Below are 18,500 nucleotides of genomic sequence, written 5' to 3'. Positions count from 1 at the left end.
GTGTATTAAGATAGAAGGTTTTTGTAATCAAGGGCTCCATGCCCTATCCCACCTTTTTTTTTGGTGTGTACAATGGTTTTTCCTTTGATTTGAGTGATTCTTTTGCATCAACCACATCGAAGTCCTTTTTTCTTTTCCAGAGTTATATGATTTTACTTTTACAATTTGCTTTTATCTCTGAATTCTCTTTCTTTGGTAACTATTGAAGAATTGTTCAAGAATTTCAAATTATGATCCAATAATTGAAAGTGTATTAAAATAGAAGGACCATAGAACCAAGGATTCCATGCCTTATCTCACTTGTTTTGGCGTGTATACAATGGTTTTTCCTTTGATTTGAGTGATTCTTTGCTACGACCACATCAAAGTCCTTTTTTCTTTGCCAGAGTTATGTGATTTTGCTTTTACAATTTGCTTTTGTAGATTATGCGCAAGTTGTCATTTGATAATGTTCTTAGTTCAGGTTTTTTATTTACAAAGAATAAGAAACACATTTTTTTGGTAAAAAATAAAAATAAAAAGTATTTAATACACAATGTTTTGAAAAAAAAGAAAACACATGTTTGGTGACTTTCTCTTTGAGCCCATTCTCAATATTTTGCAATTACAAAAGGTGACGAAAATTTCAAATTAAGAAATTCATAAACTAACCAAAAATAAAAGGGAAAAAAAAAATATTAGGCTGGTTGTCTTAAAGCTCAAAGCTGAAAAAATACATGAGAGTGCCAAAAATAAAAAAAATAAAAATAAAATTGAAAAATAAAGGGATAATTACAAAAATAAAATAAAATAAAATCCGAGGGTTTGAGACTTTTAACAAAATAAACCTCGAGTTTTTAATTTTGTCTATTTAAGCCGTAAACTTTTAATTTGTTGTCAATCTAAACCATTGGCTTATTTTTGTTCAGTAAAATTGACAGAAAAATTATATTTTAGTTATTAAACTTAATGTAGATATACATAAAATATCAAAAAGTTCTTTTTTTTTTATTGAGTTTCATGATTGAAATACACATTTTTCGATCAATTTTACTTAACAAATATAGACAAATGATTTAGATTGAAAATAAATAAAAAATTTAGAGTTTAAATAGACAAAATTAAAAAACAGAATTTATTTTGTTATAAGGGTCAAACCTTGTTTCTTTTTTTTATTTTTTTATTTTTATAAATATTTTCTCCAAAAATTAAATAAAACTAATGGAACTATAAAACAGAAAAAATTTGAAAAATTAGCTTATGATTTTCTATGTGAAAAATCATAAATTGCAGAAACGAAGAGGCGCATGTTCACACACATATGAGATTTAATAATAACATAAATTACAATAATGTTTCTTGAACTTTGGAAAAAAAAATTATAACGGGCTTACAAGTTTGGGTGATGCTATGGTACATTTAGATGTGGTTTACGCGCTCCTCTTTCTAGACTCTGCAATTAATGAATTACAGGTGGATAATAGTGATTACTGTTTTTTCAGGGGTTAAACTTTCAATTTCACTAGACGTTGCAATTTTTTTATCGATAACAATCATTAAATGGAGGTTTCTCATCACAATGATGCTATGGTACATTTAGATGTACCATATATTTAGTTATGAACTTATATGATTTTATATTATAACCAATACCATATTAGTCATAACTACTGTCATATGATCAAGCCCAGCCATGTTTGGAAACCCCCTACGAGAGACTGTTCTAAGACGTAAGAAATCCCTAGTCAACCCATCATTGCCACCTCCACCACTGCCGCCTTCATTCCTTCCCCTCATTGCCATCCCTTTGGCATTACATGGTCTAATTTTTTTTTTTTTTTTTATCACCCAAGTAGAGAGAGAGAGAGAGATAGCTTAATCCTCCAAGGTGACCATAAGGGACGAAAGAGCAACAAAAAGCACAACAAAAGATAATGACCTTCAATAAACCCCTCCCACTTCCAACTTAGTTACTCCCACTCTTCCTAGCAGGATTAGCAACCATCCTTGGCTTCTTTTTTTTTTTTTTTTTTTTTTTTTTTTTTTTTTTTGCTTCAATAGAAGGTAAGTAACAATGATAAATACAAGCAATGATAAACACAAGCAAATTAATAATATAAAAAAATAAAAAATCATCTAGATTGAAATAGAGTGATGATAGGATTACCTCCAACATTCATGTCACATAACACATCTGACCGCATATCGAACTAGCAAATACACACATCTTGATTTTCCATTAAATAATAATAAAAAATTATCAAAATTACTTGATTCGAGAAAAACCTATTTTCATTCAAAACCCTCAAACTTCAAAGGCACTAAATTATTAATTTACTTCTTCTTTTTCTTTTTCTTTTCTTCCCCTCCTTCTTTGTTGTTTATTGCTTTTTCTACAAGAGCATGAAGATACATGAAACAGAAAAATGCCTTTCAAAAATTGTTGTTCTTCTGTTTTTGGGGTCTTTGATTTATTGATTCATTCCAAACTAGAGTTTATATAGGTTTATGTGTGGTATGTATGGTCATGCTACTACACCCGTTTTGAGATGTGTACCATATGCAAATTATAACATTTGGCCTAATTTCCAAAGGATTTACACTCTAACATGTATCCTAATTAATATGCTATATATTTATTAGAGTTCTATAAACCCTCATGTGTAATTGTAATTATTTTACATTTTTCCATCACTAATGATGCCCTTTCATGTATGCTATTTTCCCACCACCTCATTAACTCTTTTACAAATAACAACTTCATTTTGGAATTTTTAAAGTTTTGACATGTTGGTTTATGTCTTTTAATTTTTTCCCCTCTCCCTTAGTTTTGTGTTTTGGTTGAAATGCTTCATTCCTTATTTTTGGCAGGTAAAAGGAGAGCCCAATACCTCTTACATCTGTGCTTATATTTTGATCGACGGAGTACACTACAGCTATTGACTTCTGGTTTGCTGGTTGTGTTGTTGCTGAACTACTTCTTCGACAGGTACATATTTTTTCCTACAAGGTCCTCTATGCTTCAATATATTTAAATTATATGGTATGCGTGATGGCCAAATTAAAAAGAAAAATATTTATGATATAACTTGTATAGTCACACCCTCATTCATCACAGTTTTTGTATTAAAAAAAAACCTAAGACTAAAAGTATAAGGTCAAAGTTAAAAATTGTGACCTTTAACCAATTTTGTAGTAGTGCTCATATATTAGTATTATTTATTATGAATCTAAAGTATCAATGATAGAATAAATGTAAATAATAAAATCAAATAATAAGCATAGCATTAATACAAGAGAAGCTCTATTCACAACCCAAGATTCAATTGTGAGTGGCAGTGGGTATAGCAGTATGCAAGGGTCCTTAGTGCGTCAAATCTTTAGTTAGTGTATGTATATTACTGAATACAACTGTATCAAATCATTCTCCCATTTTCTAATTTCTTGTATTTTATATTCTAAAAAACAAGTTGCTTCCCTAAACATTTATAATTTTCAAGTGCTTTATGTGGTTCAAGCCATCCCCAAACCCATGCAGAGAATAAAAAAAAAAAGTTAGCAAGATAAAATATGGGAAAGTGAACCACAACATAGCTAAAACCAAAGCAAGTAAAACCAGTTAATAAAGATATTCAACCTTTTGACTGTACACCTAAAGTGAGACTTGAAGGAGCAAAGGAGCTATACATAACCATGACATCGTTTTTTATTTTTTTCTACAATAGTCCCAAAAATAAAATAAAAAACAATGTCTTTTTTATTATCAATTCGTATGGTGCCAAAATATTTGGCTCCTTTTTGCGACAAAAAAATTTCCTTACCAAATTACAAATTTTGTCCAAAAAAATTAACTTCTTTAGTCTATTTTTTATGGTAATGTGACCTAAGCTATTGGGGTATCATTTTTTGCTTATGATTGTAATTTTTTTTAGTGTCTATCCTTTTTACATTGGAAACATAGTCTTTGTTAACTACATTATTATAAAACAAATCCATTCATGTGTGCATGTCGTGCATTTGATGAATGTACTATAACCTTTAAGATTTTTGTTTGTTTGTTTTTTTTCCTAATCAAAGATATTATGAGTTTATTTTTCTTGTCTTTCTTTACAAGGAATTCTGATTGAAGCCTAATGGATAAACCGACTGATCCTCCAAAGCGCCCGATCACTCCATTCATTTTCTTTTGGTATTTCGTTAATATCTATTTGTATGTAGTTATATATTTTCTATTATACGAATTCTTATATTCATTTTCATATGTTTATAGCCAAGAACAATCAATGGAGTTAAAAAAAACCCAAATAAAAGTAGACGTGAAGGTAAGTGTCGTATTCTTGTTGTTTGTAGTATTCCTTTTGTACTTGTAAGCTTGTATGCAATTGTTCATATGATTTTATGCATGTAATGTAGGATATTGGGGACAAATGGAATCAACTTCCTGAAGAAGAAAAAAATAAGTATATACAAATGGGAAGGCTGCAATCTGAACAATATGCCCAATTAAAAACTGTGGTCCAACAAAAACCTCCAAAAGTAAAAATTCAAACCCGGATTGAGCTTAAATCAATTTGTAAGATTATTAGAAGGTTGGACAAAGCACAACAAGAAGCAGTGACTGATATGGGGTTTCATGGCATCCTAAGCCTTAGGTGCACGCACATAGATCCTGACTTGTGCCATTGGTTAGTTCAGAACTTTGATCCTTCAACTCATTCATTGAATGTCCACGGTCTTCGAATGCTTCTCAACATAGAAGATGTTCATGAGTTGATGGGATTACCTTCCAATGGTCTACCTGTGAAGTTAACAGAGTCCGTAGATGAAATTACAAACCTATGTGATGAACTTGCGGTGAAGAATAAATTTGTTTCGTTCACATCTTTGAAATCTTATCTGCTTGAAACAAAAGATGCTGGAACTGAATTTAAAAGGAAATTTGTCTTATACATCATTGGAGCCCTCTTGTGCCCCACCACAAAGGCAGGCGTACACCAATCATTCATTCAAATGGTTAAAAATGTTGAGTCCATTAGTCAATTCAATTGGGCAAAGCACACACTTGATTTTCTTGTCGACCGCATTGCTATTGCCAAGGTCAAAGAGCGGTCTGCTATGTGCGGCTGTTTGCTTCTTCTAATGGTACTTCCCCTTGATGTGTAATTATTTCATCTATTATTTTTTATTGCATATTGTCTAACACACATTAAAATGACTTCTTTTTTTTCTTTTTTTTTTCCCCATGTAGTTATTTTACTTGGAACAATTTGCTCGCAAAAGGGAGTTGGTGGCTACTTCCAACTCCATTCCTCGCTTATCCTATTTGGGCAATTCAGAAATTAAGCAGGGTTTGAATCAAATTAAAGCTTTGGGAGGATATTTAAATGTTGAGGTAAATATTTACAACACATGACTTTTCATAATTATAGCTCAATTTACATTACACCTGTGACATTAACAAGTTATTGTATATGTGTGAATAGGTGGCTTTGCCTAACATTGTTCAAAAAGTCCAATGCAGTAACTCTTAGCCAGGGAAGAATTGACAAGAATGATGACTCCCGATTGGCTAAAGTTGAGAAACAAGTCATTGAAATTCATGCCCTTTTGGTCCAAGGCCACAAGGACACAAGGCAAGATGAAGATGAGAAGTGTCTAACCAAAATGGAGAATCAAGTTGAAAAAATTCTTGAGCTGTTAGAAAAACACATGCCAATTGATGGAGAACAAGTTAAAACACCACCAAGCAAACTACTTGCAGAGCAGCGACTAGTCAAAATGGAGAACCAAGTTGGTCAAACTCTTGAGTTGTTAGAACGGTGCATTCCATTTGATGGTGGACATGTTAAAATACCACCAAGCAAACTACATGAGGAGCATCGAATTGACATTGAAATGGTTGGTCTCGATGATAGTGGTATCGAAAAGGTTGTAGCCAATTCCCCGAAGTTTGTAGATGAGGATGGGATAAGGAATATGAATGACAAAGAACCAATGGAAACTTTGCCTTTGAGAAAAACAAAACCAATCCTCACACCACCAAATGCAAAGGCAGTTGCAAAGAAACGAGCCAAATTGGTTGGTGGGAAAGCATTAAATAATGTACAACTTCCTATTCCACAAAAGGGGTGATCGCACGCAAAAAAGAGCGATACAAAGGCAGTTAAAGTGAATGCTGTAACAATGTCATCATCATGTAGTGTTGTTCGTGGTCCTCAGACTCGAGGGACCCAGAATTGCAAAGCCAGTCAGTGGTTGCATACACTTTTTGTGAAATTTGATGTAATGAAGAAAAGACCACAGTTGAAGCCACCGTCAACTGACAACAACGTTGACAATAATATTCATGACAATCTCGATCAAGTAAACTAAATGATTGTGTCTCAAAACATATTTGATATATGTGTAACAAATAGAGTTTGTTTCTTACTTTTCTTGTACTTGTATTAGCTATTTGATAATTTACTTGATCAACTTGGGGGTAATGTTGTTCCTGAAATCCCAAAGGTTTGGAACTAACTATTATAGTATCTTTTGTATATGTGGTTATTTTGTGCTAACTCCATCTTCATGAACATACACTAATTAAGCTTGATTTGTTTTTTGCACTATTCTTCTCAATACCTTTACAAGTCATCCGTGCCTTTGCCAGACCCATTAAATGACTATGATAGTCTTGTTCTACAATATGCATTTGATGAATCTCTTTCAGAAGGGTACAATTTGACTACCTTTAACTTGTTATGTATGAAGTACTATACCTTCTAACTCACATAGTTATCCATGTGCCAGGGAATATCTTGTACGGATGAAACTGCACTATGTGGAAGCACAATCTGCAATGCGGAAGGAATTGTGGTCCTTAAAACCATATCAGTGGATATCCTCATGTGTAAGACTTTTTTCCTTCTCCTATTTTATTTGCTACCATTCCATCATCCAAGTTACTTTACTTTGCCTATTCATAAATTTCATATATTTTGCACTGCAGATTATAAATCTCATTGTTGTGAAATTGACAAATAAACAAAGGAAAAAGTTTCCAAATAGGGATCACAAGGTTTGGTACTTTCCGACCCATGTATCGGTAAGTATTAGCCATACCTAAAGACTTTTTTTATTTAGGCACAAGTTATTTATATGTTAAAATTGAATATGCAGCAAAAGATTTTGTGTCAACCTTCTGATGACACAATGAAAGATATAGTAGAAGATTATTTTGGAATTTACAGATACACTGGCCCCCTTCATGCTTGTGAGGAGGTAACATGATAAAATACTACTATTACCCAATTTCCAAATTAACCATGCACAATAACATTTGATCCATGTTATGTATTTATTTATTTTTTGCATATACATTCGACATTATATTTTTAGATTTACATGCCCTTCAACCATAGGGAAAACCATTGGTTGTGCTTGAATGTAAACATGGAAAAACGGGTTGCCTATCTATTCGACTCCAGCAGATGTATTGACACCGATGAGGATCGAAAAAATCAAGCTACATTATTGGTAATAGAATAACCATTATGATACCACTTGTATCCACTTTTTTGTTTCTTGATCTATGTACCTTACTACCTACCACCAACAGGTACAATCATTGCATAAGCTGCTTCAATATGCGCATGGAGAAGATTATGTTCAAGATGTTAGTTTGTTTGCATTTCAATGGTTGGAAGACATGCCACGCCAAGACAACAGGTAATACACTACATTATCATTCTTAATTTTTAAATAAGCATTAATGTTATAATCTCTAAGTTCGTTGACTCTATTGTTACAACTACACTCATTCCTATAGCTATGATTGTGGTCTTTTCATCATCAAATATATGCAAGGGAAACCTTTGCCTTCGGGTGTAATCAAGGTACTTACATTTATACCCAACTGTCCACTTATCAGTATCTTATGTTTTATGAAGACTAATTTTATAATGTGTGATGTTTTTACGTACTTACTACTTTTGGCATGTAGTTTGACTATTTGCATAGGGCTCGCTTGTTACTTGATCTTGTGATATACAAGCATAATTCAGCTCCTATTGTTGGTGATATCGCGAAATATAAAGCTGGTGATGCTCTATTCTTTTTTATTTTTCATAAGTTCGTACAATCAATGATGTTATCGCATTTCTTAAACTCGTGAACTTTGAGTTTATAACTCAACCTTTGTTATAAAATTATATTCTCAAGTGTGCTATCTTGTGCAGAACTCAGAGCTAGGGGTGAATTGAAATGGAAGTAGAGGCTAACATGAGCTGGAAATTAGATTTTGTTAGTGAGACCTATGATGGTATGTCTGTTTTGAAATACTTAAACTAGCATGAGTTTTGCAGATCTTATTGATGTTTCGAATGGATGGAGGCATTATTAATACATCATTACCAACTTCATACTGACTTTGTTGGTCATTTTATTAAGATAGTGCCAACCACTATTTATAGGATAAAAGACACTACAAGAAAAAGAGGATACAACGACGTTTTTTTTATGACGTTTTTCAAAAACATTGTGAAATCTGTCCAGATTATTCAGATTTGTAATGTAGCCAAGGGGTGTTGACTTTTCCAATTTGTCAAATTATACTTAATAATTTTTGTACCTTCATCTTGTCTACTTCTCTAGGATAGTTGTTGTACAAACAAATATGAGTTTGCTCAGTTAAAGATACAATTTTTTTGCTACATCCTCTATCATTCGTTTTTGTTTTACTTTACTAAGTGCTTTGAGATGGCATTGTTGTAGGCTTCTTGCGGGTCTGGGGGCAGCCACGACAGGAATATGAGAAGCCCTTTGAGATGGTTGGTGCATCTATTATGCTCTGCCTTTTATCCATTCCCTACTATTCAAAATCTTTTTTTTCTAGCCATCCATCCCACAAGTTTTCAAGACCTTGATTGCTTTTTACTATTCAACAGAATCTTTAAATGGAAGGAATCAGTGAATTTGGTTATACCTTTTGAAAGTTATTTTATTGCTTTTAATAGCTAAACTTTGCTTCTTTTTTTTATTTTTTTTTTTTGTGTGGAAGAAAAGAATATTTTTAAAAATACCAATTATAAAGTAGCTTAATTTTTATTGAAATTTCCAGTGAAAAATCAATGAGTTGTTTGTTGCTCAAGTATTGTTAGGTTGAACAAGTTGTCTTACAATCCATTTTGTGCGTGCGTATGTCATTTTAGTCACATTATATCATTTTCTTTCCTGGGAATTACCAGGACAAGACAGGAGGCAATGAAAGCAACCACTACATTTTGGCTGTTATTCTTTTTTAGGTTGATGATTGCTCTTTGGATATCATCTTTTGTGATAATGGGTCTTATCTTATATTTTTTATTTTTTCAGATGGTGGTCTTATCTTTTATTTAGATATCAATAACACTAATATTTTTGCTTAGTTATGATAATATATATATATATATATATATATTCTTAATATTTTTGGGACGGGTTCCCTCACCATTGTTGGGGAATTGTGTTAATAGACCAAAACAGGTATTACAACATTACAGCAGTGGGATGCTATTACAGCAGCCAAAGTCAAATTATAACAAAGACCTCTCTAAAACTCCACTCCTATGGTCTGTCAATGCTCATGCCAAATTATAACATTGCCAAACCTAGCTATTGAATTGAATTGAAGAACATTGCCAAATTACATCACATACCCCACTTGCTTGGTAGCTCACTGATATGTCTGATTGCATGAATAACCTACCATTTGTTGATGAACAATGCTTGTTTCTTGTGATGTTTTCCTTTCATTTGTTGATGACTTTTTAACCATTTAAAATAAATAATAAATAAAGGGAGCCTTAGCAGCGTAATTTGTCAACAAAAGGATTTTAAAAAAAGAGCGTTAAATTGAGACATAAGAGGGTGAGTTTGGCATAGATCTTTCCTACTGCACAACATGGGCTGGGGGCTAGATTTACACCCCTAACTCTCTCATTAGTTAATTTCACATTATTTATTGAACTACTCTCTTAATTCAATATCCGGTTAGTTAATTTTACATTATTTATAGGAACACTCTTTTAATTCAACTAATAAAAAAAATAATATTAGAAATCACGAAAAAATATCATAAAATATTTTATAAAATTTTTTCGTTCTTTGATTAATGTGAGATATTTTATTATATATGTGATGTAACAACAGAGAATCTTTCATAACCACTTTCATAAATTATTTAAATACATGGAGATATGGAAGCAGATGGTAATTTAGGTTCCCTTTATTTTAACGTAAAACATTTAAATATTTGTTTGTTATTTGACTAAATAAAAAGTAAGTAAAATATTTTTTAAGCAAAACATTTTTGTATCATTTTTAAAAAAATGACTTACCTTTTAAAATTTCGTAAGTTAATTTTTATAAAATTGATTCTCACTCACTATTTTTTCAACACCTTTTTCAAATAAATATATTAACTCACTAAAAAGTCATGAATTACACTTTATTAAATCAAAATTTCTAAATTAAGTAATAAAATATTTTTGTTTTAAGTGTCAACCAAATGCCAAAAAATAAAAATAATATTTTTCTATATAAAATCGATGCATTAAAAAAAATATTTTACGTAGAAACAGAAATATTCTTTCCATTTATACCATCAATCACATCCAAATAATATTGCAGAGTTTTTCTTCTAGTCTTCGTCAAGTCCATACAACTATTTATTCAATTCAACTCTTTTGATGAACCTGGACGGAAGATCAACAATATTGAAAAGTGAGTTACCACTGCAAGGTAGTGTAGGATTTCTTACAACCTCGTTTGGTGAATAATAATTCCTTACAAAATTCTTTCTTCAAGAAAAAAAAAAGAAGTGTGCATACAAAATATGAACTTCCATACAGCAAAACAAATATCCATCAACCATCATTTAAGAGTATTTATACAAAATACTATCAGATTTAAGTCCTCAAAAAAATTTAAATTTTTTTTTTTATTTTAGTTCCCAATATCACCTGCTCGATCATATCAACTATTACCCACAGCAACACCTACAGAAACAAATTATATTGTCGTTAAGGTTTGTTCACTTGAAATCTATGATTCAAATCATAACAAATTGAATTTTGATATATTGGTCATTACACTCTTTTGTCATTTTCTGTTCGTAAATTATTTATTTTCATAATCAAGTTGTAAACATCATAATTAGTTATGACATCTAAATGTTCTAGCTAAAATCTATCTTGGCATATCAAGAAATTAGAATTAAGCAGCCACACATGAAATTTGCAAAACAAATGTAAGCAAAATGAACATAATTTGAACTGAAAAGATGCCATAAAAGTAATCACCTAGAGACATATCCACATCAGTGAACGCTGAATTTTGGACGACTTGTGCATCGCAACTACGCAAGTCATTGACATCCTTGCTCAACTGCACTGGAGATGCATCCACATTAGTGACAAAAAGTCATCTCTTCACAGGGTGGATCTTACATGGCCTCATATTATTCCTGGGACGCTTCGGTGTAAAAGGGGTGGGAGTACCAATTAGATAATAATCATCATATTCCTCAAACAAATTGCTACCCACTTGTCCCGTTTTATGATCGTTTTGGGGACAAGTTCTCCTTGTGTGGCCGACGACCCTACATTGTCAAGTAAATCACCAATCATTAAAGAGAACAAAAATGCCAAGACTACCTCACAATAACAAAATTAAGGCACAAAGCACAATATAATGTATACCTGCAACATTGGCATCGCCTTGGCTTTCGAGGTTTAGCCATGTAGGATCCCCCAGTATTCCCCTTCGTGTTCACTACTTTCGGATCCCCAACCCCAAATGGCGGCAGTGAACTTTTTCCTTCATCAACATTAGTTCCCTTGGCCATGCAAAGCTGCTTCATCCGACATGTCATAGTGAAAAATGCATTCCTAGCCTCTTCAAATCCTTTAGATGTTTGTGAGGCATAGTAACACATTTCAGTAAAAAAAGAGCAAAGAACCCCAAAACGTGTCTCCTGTGTAAGAGTGCTAGAGAATTGGGCTTGGCAATGTTGTTCACCAACCTTTCTTGCTTGCTTTGTCCAACAATGCATCACACAACTTGGGGGAATTTCAGTCATGTGTTCACATTTCATCACAGAAATCATGTGGCTACAAGGAAGTCCCAAGAACTCAAACTTTTTGCAACTACATTTCATTATGCTAGTTACGGGATGGTATGACACTTCCCATGTGGAACCAAATTCAGTGTACTTTGAAAATTTGTATATGCGATGAGCGAACTCCTTCTTCCTTCCATCAAAAATCAACAATGCTTCCTCAATTATTTCATTACAGAACATTAAGAACAAACGTCTGGTAAAGATGGTAGCTGCATGTTTCTCTAAAGGCTGAAGTGCTGTGGTAAGACAAGGATCACTATTGTCAGTTTTTGCCTCGGCATCCACTTCTTTGTTCCGTAACCGATAAAGGGCCATGTCAAAACATCTAACAAATTCGAATAGTTTCAGTTTTCGTTTGAGGCGCTCATTGAAAAAAGCATGCATACCCTCACAACGCTGACTGCTCTTCATTCCAGCAAAAAAATGACTACGCAAATATGACTGAGCCCACATGCCATTGTTGTTGTAGGTGTCTGATACCCACTTGTTATTTTGAAGGCCATATTTTTAACCATCTTACTCCAAGCTTCCTCAAATACAACCTCATTCGCATCAAGATCCATGAGATGCTTGAAATGTCCCTCGAATCCATCAACTCGAACATTTCGCTTGGCATTTCTGTGCATATGCCAATTACATAGACGATGCTTGGCACTCGGGAAGACTTTTTGTATTGCCTCACGCATGGCCATATCCCCATCTGTCAACACTGACACCGGTCTTTTGTTATCCATGGCCTCTAACAACTTTTGTAAAACCCATGTGTATGTTGCAATTGTCTCATCAACAAGCAAGCTGCATGCAAATATGGTGGTTTCAAAATGGTTATTGACCCCGGCGAAAATAACAAAAGGTTTGTTATATGCATTCGTTTTATAAGTTGTATCGAAGACCAACACGTCACCAAATGCAGCATAGTCTAGGCGAGACCTTGAATCTGCCCAAAACAATTTGTCAAGTCGATTCTCTTGATCCTTGTCATACTTGTAAAAGAAATAAGGATCAGCATCAGCTTTTGCACATAAGTAAGCCAAAGCACACTCCGCATCACCATCCTTCATTTCTACTTTGCGCTCGGCTTGAATATAATTGTGCAAATCCTTGTGAATAAAGCCCACATTCGCGAAGGACCCAGATTGTTGCACCAACAAATCCATTATCTGGCTTGTCTTGACACCAACATCGTGCAAAGTCTTTACTTGAGCTTTGTCAGGGATCTTTACAAACCTATGCGACCGAAGAAATGTCACACATGGTGATGTTGCCAATGGATGGTTATGTTCCATGTTAAAGTGAGTGACAATGTATTTGCCTACATCCAAATTGTACCTTATGCGGAAATGAGCATCACAACCAACTCTAGTCAATGCCCTGGCAGCTCTTTTTCGATCAATACGGGCCAAGTGTTGCTTTGCTCTTTGGCCTTGCCTTGAGCATACCCATTTTCTACTAAGAACCTTTGTTGCCTGCATTGTTCGCGTGTCTTTCCTAATGCTAAATCCCACAACTTTAGCATATTGATTATAGAAATCATTGGCATCCTTTTCTGAATTGAATTGCATTTCAAGAACATCATTCTTGGTTAAACTTTGAATAGGGTCATTTGCATGGGAACCTAATTCTTCTTTATTCCCACAAACTTCATCATCTTCAAGTTTACGCTCAAATTTGGTACATCCAAAAGGATCCATGATAACTACATCAAAAACAATACGACAAGAATAACATTATCTTATAAAATGAATGAAAATTCCTAAAATCACATAAGAGAATTTTGTAAAAGAGCAAATAACAGACAAAAACAATAATAGAATAATGTACATAGATTTAATGACATAGTTATTGAAAACATTCAATAACTTGCCATTAATGACATAGTTATTGAAAATCAAAATAAATAGAGAATGATTATGTAATCAACAATCAAAATATTGGTTGATCAATAGAAACACAATAAAATAGAAACAAAGAAAAGGAAAAAGCAAATAAATAAAAATATATGGAGACTCATTAAGGCAATTCATTTGGGTTCTTTGGTATTTTTCTTAATTGACTTGGGTTATTTTTAGGTATTTGGATTGCTCTAAAACAAATCCGCAAGTATAACTTTATACACTGTCCAACTTATAGCAAATAATTAATCAAACTTATAACTTTATAGCAAAGAATTAATAAAACAAATAAAAATAAAATGAATTTTATTTCGACTATATATAATGTTAGTAATTAGAATTCACAGAATTTTTTTGACTTATCCTCCTTGTATAAGTTAAGATCTATTCTTCAATATCACGGAACGTCTTTTTTTCTTAAGACTTCAAATCAAAAAAGATTATTTTGGAAAACAAGGAATAATTCATTATGAATTAAGACCTAAGAAACTTCAGAATTCTGGACTAAATCAATGGAAAAACTGGTTAAAAGGTCATTATCAATACCATTTATCTCAGATTAGATGGTCTAGATTAATAGCATCAAAATGGAAAAATAGAATCAATCAATGTCGTACAATTCAAAATCAATAATTAAACAAAGAGAATTCATATGAAAAAGACCTATTAATTCATTACAAAAAACAAAACGACTACGAAGTATATTCATTACCAAATCAAAATGAGAATTTTCAAAAATACTATAGATATAATCTTTCATCTTATAGATCTATTAATTATGAAAATAAGAGGGACCCATATATTTATGGATCACCATTCCAAGTAAATAAGAATCGAGAGAGTTCTTATAATTACAACACACATAAACATAGGGGCAAATTTTTTGATATACTAGGGGATATCCCTATCAAAAATTATTCAGGAAAAAGTGATATTATGTATATCCCTACCAAGCAAATTACTTTTTTTTAATATAAATGAAAATGGTAGTGAAAATAAAAACATCAATAGAAAGCAAGAGGAGGTTGTACCCTCGAATGAAAAAAAAAATTATACACGTGTTCAAATGAAAAGGAGGTTATCTGTCCAAAAATTTATCTATACGTTCAAATGTTGTTTATCTTTACACATGTCATGTACTTTTCTAATTACTTGTCCAAATATCACCTAATTATACACGTGTCACCTATTTGTCCCACCTTACCGCTACCAACCATTGTTGCCAGCTACCGCCAGCCATTGGCAACTTTTTCAACAACTTTAGGAGTGATAAACAAACCAAACAACTTGAGCTCGACTTATGTTCAGCTCATTAAAAACTCGTTCGAGCTCAGTTCGTTAAGTAAATAAGCCAAACTTGAGTAGTCAATTGCTTGTTCGGCTCTGTTTGATGAATCTAAAACTACCAAACTACTTCAGGTCGGCTTGAGAAAAACTCATTTGATATCGACTTGAAAATTTAACGAACCAAAGTTGAACAAATTTTAAAATTCGCTAAAGTTATCAAAGCAAGTTATAACAATCAACTGTTCAGCTCGTTTATTATTCCTAAAGAGGGTTTAAATAGGACTAAAACTATTTGTCTTCTCATTTTACATCCCCTCCATACCTTATTCTCTCTACTACTTACAACACAATTTTGGAAGCAATTATTATATATGTAGAATCACTTGAAAATAAAATAAAATAAACACTCTAGAGGATTCATGCTTCGTCTGTAATGGGTGGCTATAGGCAAAAATCTCAGTATAGAATTTTCAAATGTCTATCAAAATTAATGAATTTACTTGAACCGGACTCTCTTGTGATGTATTTGCCCTAGAGTTCTTTCTTTTCAAACATGTACATTTCACTACTCCCTCAAAATTATGTTTATTTTTGTCGTAGGTGGGAAGCAAAAGTATCAGTTCAGAATTTCCAGACATTTACATGTCATTCAACAAATTTGAGTTCAACCAAAAATGAGTTCAATCTTTCTCTTGTGACATCATCTCCCTCTAAAAAAAAAGACAGTACACCCGCAAGTATCCTACTATCAATTAAAATAAACAAACAAAATAAAAGCACACCCGCCAGTGCCCTGCTATCAATTAAAATAAACAAATAAATAAAAAAAGACAGCACAAATAAATAAAATAGTACACCCGCCAGTGCCCTGCTATCAATTAAAATAGACAAATAAATAAAAAAAGATAGCACAAATAAATAAAATAGCACACCCGCCAGTGTCCTGCTATCAATTAAAATAAACAAATAAATAAAAAAAGACAGCACAAATAAATAACGTAGCACACCCGCCAGTGCCCTGCTATAAATTAAAAGAAACAAATAAATAAAAAAAGACAGCACAAATAAATAAAATAGCACACCCGCCAGTGCCCTGCTATCAATTAAAAGAAACACAAATAAAAAAAGACAGCACAAATAAATAAAATAGCACACCCGCCAGTGCCCTGCTATCAATTAAAATAAACAAATAAATAAAAAAAGACAGCACAAATAAATAAAATAGCACACCCGCCAGTGCCCTGCTATTAATTAAAAGCAAATAAATTAAAAAACACACTTGCTAATGCAACCGCTAGAGACGAAGGGATGGAGGAGGTATAGCTTTACTTCTATGTTAAGATGGAGAAATTGAGGACCTATAACAAACAAAAACAGAACATTGAAATAGCGTTAGTAAAGAAGACAATACGTAAGGAAATTACTGATTGTGGGGAGAAAAGAAAGAATCTATGTACGAAAAATATTATTTTGTACATCTTTTGACATTAACAAACTGCATAAACAATAACAAAGATGAAAGTCTACTACCTTTGTTCAAAGTCTCAATAACCATTACATAAATAAACACTTAAACAAATGTACCACAACCAACCGTTTGACCACTTCAACAAAAAATTAAATAAAAATATATACAAAGAAAATTAAATAAACAAATTTTCTTATAATTACATTCAACACACCTTTTCCCTTTCCCTTTCCCTTTCCATTTCCAAATCCCTAGCTAAATCCATGATCCAAACATAACATTAAGGAAATATGACGGTTTCAACGTTATAGAAAGCAAAGCACATTCACATAATTTTCTTCTTCTTTTGTGCTAGCTTATTATTTTCCAAAAAAATTCAAAATATAATAAAAATGTGGGAGTGGATTTTCCAAATGATTTGAGCCAACATCAATCCATATGTTATAGTTACATGAAGTTATATATCATAAAATGAGTAAATATAAATGACAACAACTATGGCTTTGGTTATAATTCTTGCTTAACATAAATTATTTATACGTAGAAAAGTTCCTAGAATTTGAATGTTTGGTATAGATATAACTTGATGTGATGTGGACCACACCCTATATCAATGAAGATCATTAATGATGCTAATAATGACAGCTATTAGGACATATTGGTAGTTTACCCTTTTATTTGTTGTTGGATTCAATGTGATGATAATGAAAGCATTTTATTTTATTTTACTTAAATTACTTCATTTTTGACACATGGTGGCATAGGCAACATCAGAGCTAATTCGAAGTTCTGCTAAGCCAATTCTTGAACAATATAGATCAGTTATCTTATCATCTCTCAAGTTTTAAAATTGACTCTTGGTACTGTGGCTGCACAATTCACAGGTTTGTTTGATTTCTGTTTGATCTTTGATGAGGAAGTCGAGAAAAAAGAAAAAAAAGAAAAAAACAGACCAACCAACAACCAGACACAACACCCAGAGCAGGAATACTTATGCAGAGCAGGCATCTCATATTACTGAGACAACAACCAGACACAACACCCAGAGCAGGAATACTTATGAAGAAGTTCCTTGAACATATGTAATTGTCAGAGGACATATAGGGTCAGATTTTGGAATGAACGTAGGCTGCCAGAAGAGAGGGGGCAGGGGTTGCTCTTGAGAGAGAACTTGTTCAAACTCAAAATTCTGCAAGAGGTAACCTCCAAGTTTGGAGGTTTTGAGGTCAAGTACTAGTACACACAATTGATTGGAGATTGTAAGTATTTTTTCCTTGTAAAGGGATATCAAATCCAAACTAACAATGTGTTTATGTGTGTCTATGAGATAGACATGTATTCTAAATGTCCAAAGTCCACCTAAAAACGTCTAAAAATATAATAGGGCATGTCTGAATGGGTGCCCAACACATGTCCAACATGGACATGGAACCTTTTTAGAAGAATCCATGCTTCTTAGATTTAGCTAGATTCTTGTACTTGTATGGGATGATAGCATGTGCTTCCCTTGGACTTTCTACATGAGTTGTATCCACTTTTAGCACCTTTTGTAAATCTATCTCTTATTAATAAAAACACATAACCAAAAAAAAAAAAAGTTAAGCGTCATCAACATTAAATCCCAGCCGAAACATTACTTGGTACCACGATCAATAAAAGTTCCATCCCATTAGGTTGTTTAACAGAAAATATTTCTTCCATTTAAGTGCATCTAAAGGCAACAAATATATTT

At 32.6% G+C, this 18,500-nt stretch overlaps 3 protein-coding genes and 1 long non-coding RNA gene across 4 annotated transcripts; 2 read left to right on the top strand and 2 right to left on the bottom strand.

Annotated features, from left to right (window-relative positions):
• The first annotated feature begins 2,843 nt into the window (after window positions 1–2,843).
• On the top strand, window positions 2,844–4,301 carry LOC145794618 (uncharacterized). Its single transcript, XR_014334540.1, has 3 exons — window positions 2,844–2,968; window positions 4,094–4,168; window positions 4,250–4,301. It is a non-coding gene; the product is annotated as an uncharacterized LOC145794618 (long non-coding RNA).
• A 1,861-nt stretch (window positions 4,302–6,162) lies between these two features.
• Window positions 6,163–8,932, top strand: LOC145795690 (ubiquitin-like-specific protease 1A). Its single transcript, XM_082880553.1, has 12 exons — window positions 6,163–6,342; window positions 6,430–6,486; window positions 6,613–6,695; window positions 6,772–6,871; window positions 6,971–7,066; window positions 7,141–7,242; window positions 7,360–7,497; window positions 7,580–7,689; window positions 7,790–7,856; window positions 7,964–8,060; window positions 8,734–8,789; window positions 8,855–8,932. The coding sequence occupies exons 1-12, from the start codon at window positions 6,163–6,165 to the stop codon at window positions 8,930–8,932; spliced, it is 1,164 nt and encodes a 387-aa protein (XP_082736679.1).
• Window positions 8,933–10,974: 2,042 nt separating this feature from the next.
• Window positions 10,975–12,436, bottom strand: LOC114300149 (protein FAR1-RELATED SEQUENCE 9-like). Its single transcript, XM_082880551.1, has 4 exons — window positions 11,700–12,436; window positions 11,499–11,599; window positions 11,301–11,390; window positions 10,975–10,997 (listed from the first exon to the last, which is right to left on the bottom strand). Exons 1-4 carry the CDS (start codon window positions 12,434–12,436, stop codon window positions 10,975–10,977), a joined length of 951 nt encoding a protein of 316 aa, XP_082736677.1.
• Window positions 12,437–12,528: 92 nt separating this feature from the next.
• LOC145795689 (protein FAR1-RELATED SEQUENCE 5-like) lies at window positions 12,529–13,812 on the bottom strand. The gene has a single exon (XM_082880550.1). It carries the CDS (start codon window positions 13,810–13,812, stop codon window positions 12,529–12,531), a length of 1,284 nt encoding a protein of 427 aa, XP_082736676.1.
• Window positions 13,813–18,500: the final 4,688 nt, after the last annotated feature.

Source organism: Camellia sinensis, chromosome 7 (assembly GCF_055761805.1).
Source record: "Camellia sinensis isolate YWXY chromosome 7, ASM5576180v1, whole genome shotgun sequence".
NCBI classification, from domain to species: Eukaryota; Viridiplantae; Streptophyta; class Magnoliopsida; order Ericales; family Theaceae; genus Camellia; species Camellia sinensis.
Note: the sequence above shows the minus strand (reverse complement) of the source record. Positions and strands in the feature narration are given on the sequence as shown.

Bases quoted from the DNA above. Each gene is read 5' to 3' on its own strand.
- LOC145795690 (XM_082880553.1), top strand. From the start codon at position 6,163: ATGTCATCATCATGTAGTGTTGTTCGTGGTCCTCAGACTCGAGGGACC. The intron at 6,872-6,970 runs GTAAGACTTTTT...TTTGCACTGCAG, and splicing joins ATCAGTGGATATCCTCATGT to ATTATAAATCTCATTGTTGT. The intron at 7,857-7,963 runs GTACTTACATTT...TTTGGCATGTAG, and splicing joins TGCCTTCGGGTGTAATCAAG to TTTGACTATTTGCATAGGGC.
- LOC114300149 (XM_082880551.1), bottom strand. From the start codon at position 12,436: ATGGCCCTTTATCGGTTACGGAACAAAGAAGTGGATGCCGAGGCAAAA. The intron at 11,600-11,699 runs GTATACATTATA...TTGACAATGTAG, and splicing joins AGGCGATGCCAATGTTGCAG to GGTCGTCGGCCACACAAGGA. The intron at 10,998-11,300 runs GTGATTACTTTT...TTGTTTCTGTAG, and splicing joins TGATGTGGATATGTCTCTAG to GTGTTGCTGTGGGTAATAGT.
- LOC145795689 (XM_082880550.1), bottom strand. From the start codon at position 13,812: ATGGATCCTTTTGGATGTACCAAATTTGAGCGTAAACTTGAAGATGAT.